This window comes from Haliaeetus leucocephalus, unplaced genomic scaffold, assembly GCF_000737465.1.
Source record: "Haliaeetus leucocephalus isolate CR32 unplaced genomic scaffold, Haliaeetus_leucocephalus-4.0 Scaffold176, whole genome shotgun sequence".
NCBI lineage: Eukaryota > Metazoa > Chordata > Aves > Accipitriformes > Accipitridae > Haliaeetus > Haliaeetus leucocephalus.
In genome coordinates, this window is record NW_010972612.1 from 123,217 (window position 1) to 130,044 (window position 6,828).

The following is a 6,828-nucleotide window of genomic DNA, read 5'->3' on the forward strand; positions in this document are numbered from 1 at the left end:
GGCTGCCCAGTGATTTGGAAATTCTAGCTCCTTTTTAGGTAATGAACCATAGATTCAGGGATCTAATCTCAGACCACATCTTGGCCACAGACCTGTTCTCCAACTGCCTGCCACTGGCTGTGTTTATTTTAAGTGGTTTGCTTTAGTCATTGTGATGAAGAATTACGGGCAAACTCCAAAGTATAGGTCAGCAATACAGATCTTACAAAATCATCGATGGCATCCTTGACTCCTGATACAGCCAGCACCAGCACTAGGGGCACCACCGTTGTAAACCAGGACAGCGAGGAAATCTGAGGAATCAACTGTAGGAAGAAAAGATCTGAGTTGAGAATTTTCCTGCCAGTTCAGCAAACTGATGGAAACAAAACACTGTTTTCTGTGGAAGCTGCAGATAACATGTTTCTATGATATCTGAACAGAGAATAAAGACAGAAATGCAGCTCTATCACTTATATGTGACCCCACAAGGGTGAGACAGGCAGGGAACCCATGCTTTGCTTACAAAACAAGCTATAATTTAGGATATAAACTTGGAGCTGTCAGGAAGTGCAGTAGGTTGCTCTTTCTTGCTGTTGTACATTAGGATTGCAAAGTCCCTGGTGGATTTTGCTGGAGGCAGTGACATGGGCAAGTCTGCTGTGAGGGACCCAGAGCTATCTGAGTAAGACATGCTGTGTGGACCCTTCAAATGCTTCTATTTTTTGTTTCAGTAACTCTTCACATTTTGCTGAAGTAAACTTCATATGAGTAAACAACACACAGCTGTTGCCAAGGCTGACCTTGCTCTTCCAAGATCAACAGAGCCATTTTTGTTTCCCAGATCTTTAATAGTGAGAGGACCCAAGAGTTGAATGTGACTCTGTCATGCCTTCAATGATGCAGAGATGGATGTCTTACTGAAGCACAGTTCTCCCCTTCCTCTGGAATAACAGCACTAATGATGGAAGTGATGTGTTACCAGCATCTCTGTGACCATAAGGTTGTATTTGGGCAGCGTCAGGTCCATGTGCATTGTGAAGTTGACATATATGCCCCTAAAGCAGCTGCTTAAGGGTGGAGAGCTGCTCTTTGAGATTGCTCCTTCCACTGCGCTGCCACAACACAGATCCTACAGGCACCACCAAATCCAGCCAGGAGGAATGATGTTTAGAGGCAAGCACAGCCCTGCTCAGCTGTGGATGCTGCAGAGACACATAACTGCTACCTTCTCACTTCACTGGGAATATGCATGTCCTACTGGGCTGTGCCAAAGGAGTGGGGAGGCAGAGTTCCACAGCCTACCCATCACATCCACTCCTGATGCAGGAAGAGATACTCCCAGTGCTATGGGGATGGATTGAGTGGGCAGAAGAGGGAAAAAATTAAATGGGGGAATATGTAAATATAAAAGACTAATGGCTGCCCTTTTTAGCCTACCTTGATGCAGGCAGAAAAAGCTGTGTGCTTTTATATACAGTCACTCCTAGATGGTTCAGCAAAAGACACAGTGGAATAATTTAAGGCAAACAGTTTGAAATACTATGAATTTGATAGACAAACAGCTAGAGTGCAGTACAGCAACACAGGAACAGTGCTGTCAGCTTAGCTGAAAAAGCACTTTCACTAGTTTTTTAAAAAATGCAAGTGCACTGAAATTTCCCAAATTCATTCCCTGTAAATAAGCAAAAAAGATCCTATGTAGTTTGCTACAGGCTTAAAAGTATTTTGCCTATACTTTTTTGAGCTGAAATTGAAAAAGAGCATTTGAAAAAGATAATTTTGCAAACTTGTGTGCACTGAAATGGTCAAATTTAAAATATCATCCTTGAAACATAATCAAAATTATACCCTTTTTTTCATAACATGTATTTCAGTATGACTCAGCAACAACAGAGTACACTGCATTTATCCATATTCTAGCAAAGTGCAATGGGGCAGAAATCTTGATATAAATTTCTCCAGTGCATTCAGCTTTCAGACAGAATAGTATTACCAACAGTGATGGGCAAAGTGCAAATCAATGCCATTATGTGCCACAGTGTTCAATAGTGTTGCCAGTGTCTGACACGATCCATATTAGACACCTTCCTTACCCTGCTGAGCAAGGTGCAGCAATATTCAGCTTTATGCAAACTAGCTTCAACTTTGACCCTTCCTGATGTTAACTCCTTCCTTCCCAGGGAAACAGTACAGGTTACAAATTTGTTCTTCTTGCTGTTTCCTTTGAGACTGCCAATGGAATTTTCCTTTGAACTTATGGACAAGAGACAACTTCCTTTTGTACTAGAGGAAGAAAAAGTAATGCAAACCTGAGGATAGCCAGGAGCACTCAGAAATAGACACAAAGGGGTGGTAGGACAGGGCACGAAAAAGATACACAATTTTTTGAAAAGTTTAATTGAATTTTTTTCTTCATTTAGTTCAAACCCTCATAGCCAAAGGTAATAGAGGAAATTGCTTTTTTTCTGCCCTACTTTCTATCTACTTTAAGGTTTTACTAACATGCTAATTCATAACAGCTTGCACTTTATTACAACTATCAATACATAGACCAGCTTTGATAAGAGACAACGCAATCTGCTAGAAACAGCACAGTGAATTCATACCTGCAAAATCAGCAAGAAAAGAAAGTAAGCATTGGCTATTCGCTGGAACTGTTCAAACAGGTTGAGAGGCAGGAAAGTGAAGAAGTTGTATTTTGATGTTTTAATTGAATTGTTCTGTAGGGAGAAAAGGAAAATAAATAGAATTGGTAAAACAGGAAACAAAATTACAGCACAACCCATTTCAACTGTGTTTTTACTTGCTTATATTTGGGAATAGCATTGTTTCCAACAGCAGCTCAAAAACCATTTCCTTTTTCCCTATACAATGATGCTGAGCCTGGATAAACAGACAGAATCCCTCTTGGAATTGGTGAAAACATGATGCTCAGTTTATGCCAGTGCAACTGCATGTAGATACAGGTACATGTAGTTGCTCACAGAGATGCATCTTCTCTTTATTAATAGTCTTCCTACTTACACGATGCACAAATAGAATTAAAAACTGTAACCAGAACACAACAATTTTGCTGGTAGCATCTGCAAAACAGTGTTACAAAACACAGGCTAGGTCAATCATCTATCATTTGCCTGAGATTCTGAAGCACCATTTGGCTGGACAAAGCCACATGAGCTATAGGTCCTCCCAGGAGCAGAACATGACATTATTTTCAGCTGATTCAGCAGCCTCTCAGCTCAGCAACTTGGAGAGGTTGCTTGTTTCTATTCCACAAAGATCACTTGAATGAGGTGTTGTGCAAACAGCCACTAATACAAGAACTCACCATTTCAGTAAGCAAGTTGCAGTTTTGTTCCCTATTTCCAGTTTCCATTTCTAATTGCAGACGGCCCCTCCAGCCACAAGCAATGTCTGCTCCTCGATCTGTCTTCTTCAAATCAGAGAAAGACCCAAGCTCGAGATTACAGAGCTGGGTATTTTCTTCCGCAGAGATCAGAGCACTCTGGTCAAATTCTTGCCACCTGATAGGCAAAACTCAATCCATTGTAGTGAGCCCACAAGCTTGGGCTGTCCCTTCACTTTTCAGGTGTGCTAAACTTTCTTTTCATACGGAATTTATCAAGCACTCATCCAGGTTTAGTCCTGGAAGAATGTATCCCATCTGTTGCCAACACATCTGAAATTTCCCCCCTAGAAGTTCTCCAGAAGATGCCTATTAACCCCCTTGCAGGGAACCTAAGGTGTGACAGCACAAGGAAGCAGATTGTACAGTGCACCTTCATTCAGTAATGGATTTGCTGGTTCAATGGAAGAGAAAACGGTGGTTGTAGTATTGTAATAGCCTTTAGATATTGCTAAGATCATGGGAGGGCAGGAGCTGCTAAGTATGAATCCCAGGCCACTTCCAATCCATACATTAATCCAGATTCTCAGCATCTAAGATGACAGATATCACCATGTTTTCACCATTAAACCAATTATTTAAGAGTACCACTGTAAGGTGTGTATGGGGAAGCTATTCCATTTTAGGCAGTTACTGGATTTCGCTCTGTCCAGACACAAAGTACGGCAATATTCTTCAGCGTTAACTTCATGTTTTATCCCTTGTACAAGCCAAAGAATAAGTCTCTGAAAGAGCAGAGATGGAAACGCCCTTCATGGAAGAGCTAGCCAAATCCTCCCACTGATTGCACTCCAGCAAGAAAAGATGTTTATCAGTGATCATCATATAAACAATATTGCCTGTCTCCTGGCATCATGTAGCCATCTCTGGGTGTGGTTAACTCTGCCTGTGATCTAAAAGACATTACATACAGTTAAATTTGGTTTATTTCAAAATTCTTCACCATGGGATATGTGCTGCACACAGGCTTCACAGACACTGCTAAAACAGAAGCAATGGAATAGCAGCATCCTCTGCATACCCTAGCATACAGAGAACTAAATTGCTTGACAAGTCTGTGTCCACCAGACACAGACTCTGGCAGATTTTTTAACAAAAACTGCATCTAAAGATGCTCCATGCCCACTAATCTGAAGAAAAATATCGTGACCACTTCAGAAAAGAGCAGAGAGTAGCTGCAGGAAAAAGTAAGTGCAGGGGACTTGACCTTTGTGCGTCAACAGATTTCGGAGGGTCACATACAACATGGGAAAAACTACTCAGCAAACACGTAAAGTTTATAGATCTTTGCCTGCAAAAATCTCAGAGGGGGATAAGAAAAGAATGGGAGTGGTTTATTTCAATTCCTGCCTTCTATTTCTGTCCGTTAATTACGTCAGGAAAACCACTGAATGAACCAGAGCCATTCATTTTGTTTCCTATTGCCATTAGGGATGGTAAAAACCCCAGACATAACAGCTTCCAAATGCTTAACTGCAGGAATCTGGACATCCAGTATTTTCTCCCTAGTAGTTCAGAATTGTGATATTGTTTGACACACACAGTCTTTTGGGACATTGGGACACTACAGGCCTCAGGGTAGGGACAGGGAGTATTACAGTGGATCTTCTCATTATTCTAGACTTATAATTAAACCTAAGCACCAGAAAAAAAGAATTCCTCATATTCACTCTGAAGATTTCTCATTCAACAACTAACTTGTTCAGGGCCCTCAGGGGCTAAAGGAATATAAAAACAAACCAGGGATAACTTCAGCCTTTCCAATTCAAAGCTCTGCATTCCCACATCATGGATACAGTTGAAGCTCTGTGTAAGATAAAATTTATGTTTTCATGCAATACTCCAGGCCTGCCTGCTTTGACAGCTCAGGCTCTTGATTGACTACAGGGAAATCTCAGTTGGCCTTTGTTTTTGATCTTATCCTACTCTGTGATGCTTAACACCATCACACCCTGTCACTCCTTTAGAGCTGTACCAGCACATGACTCTGGAGCAGGAGGGGTACTACGGGAACCTGCTGCACCACAGTGTGTTAAACAGTCCATACACAGCCACCATTTTATAAGCAATGCCTCTAATGCATCATCTGCCTTAGCTCCCGCATGCTCTGCCTTCAATGAGGAAGACTCCCATATGGGAAAAGTGATGGAGAGGAAATATCTTTGAAGTAGCAATTAAGAGGCCTTACTGGAACTTCTGTTTCTGCTGTAGATTTATAAAAATCAAATAGCTAAGAAAAACAGCTCTATGGGCCAAGCACAAAGATGGGAATCCGGATCTTTATACTTATTCCCACATCTGCCCTACACTTCTGATTGACCGTCGGCAGCCTATGCATGCACTTGTGTCCTAAATGAATAGGCTCGAGTGTGGCCATCCACCATCAGCCTCAAGCTCTCCAGATGCGAAGCTTGACACGAGAGCAACGTTGTCTGTGGGTGAGGGATTATTCTCATCTGCTCTTTTCAGGGGCTAGATTCACACCTCCTGGAGGTGTGACTCCACCAAAATGTTGTCCCTAAGAATAGTGCTCATCGCACCACAGTTACAAAAGTCCAGATCTGGCGGATGAGCTGTTACTTTGGGGGTGTTTTCAGAAGCCCGCCTGTGACGTCCAACCACAGGCAAATGCTCAGCAGATGGCTCCTACCTTTGTTCGCTGAGCAAACAGATCAACTTCTCGTCACAAAAGTCACTGGAAATAAGAGACAAAGCTGCTTTTGTGGCTAGATTACAGGGTCTAAAGGGTGATATTCAGAAACGACAGGGTATGGCAAGGTATGGGCCACCTGAATTTATACCCCTGGCTCAGTGACATATTAGTTTCTAGTAGCTGGACAACCTGGCCCAAAGCAAATTTTAGCAAAACTTTGGCGATCCTGCAGGGAGGTGTTGTGCCACAACACCTGGCCATTTCACTGGTACCTGTGTAGCACAAGGTACAGAGGGTTGAAGCAGCTGAGAAGAAGAAATGGCTTTCCCAGGTGCTTTGATAAAGCCTTGCAAGGAGGCAGCAGGAGCACAATTCAATGGCACTTTGTTTAACTGCGGCAGTGCAATATTTGAAAGCACACATACGCCATATGCAGAAATGTGACCATAGGGCTGTGAATGTGCTCAAGCACATATTTAATAAACTCATGTAACAGTGCATATGGTGCCACAGAGGCTTTGTTTTCACACGGAGTACAAAATAGTCAGACCAGATCAGTTTTAAGCCTACCAAGTTCATTGCCTTATTCTTGAAGGTGTGCAGCAGCCCCAACTCAACAGAAGACTGCGAAAGGCCAACATGATGCTGATGGTGTTCATCTGGTCCCTGTAAAGATCTCATCCTGACTCCCAGAAGTAAAAGACTGGCCACACACCAGAAATAAAAAGATCCATATCCAACCCACAATCCTTTTTCTTTTGTTGCTTTTTTCTTGGGTTTGGGGGTT

General features: G+C 42.3%; 1 protein-coding gene across 1 annotated transcript in view; it reads right to left on the reverse strand.

The window, feature by feature from the left end:
* Nucleotides 1-1,015, reverse strand: part of LOC104829778 (phospholipid-transporting ATPase ID-like) — a 41,194-nt gene extending 40,179 nt beyond the window's left edge. Inside the window, exons 1-2 of the mRNA XM_010564232.1 lie at nt 962-1,015; nt 207-305 (exon numbers count right to left, since the gene is read on the reverse strand). Of these exons, the coding sequence (XP_010562534.1) occupies nt 207-305; nt 962-1,015 (153 nt within the window). The remainder of the gene's footprint in view (nt 1-206; nt 306-961) is intronic.
* Nucleotides 1,016-6,828: the final 5,813 nt, after the last annotated feature.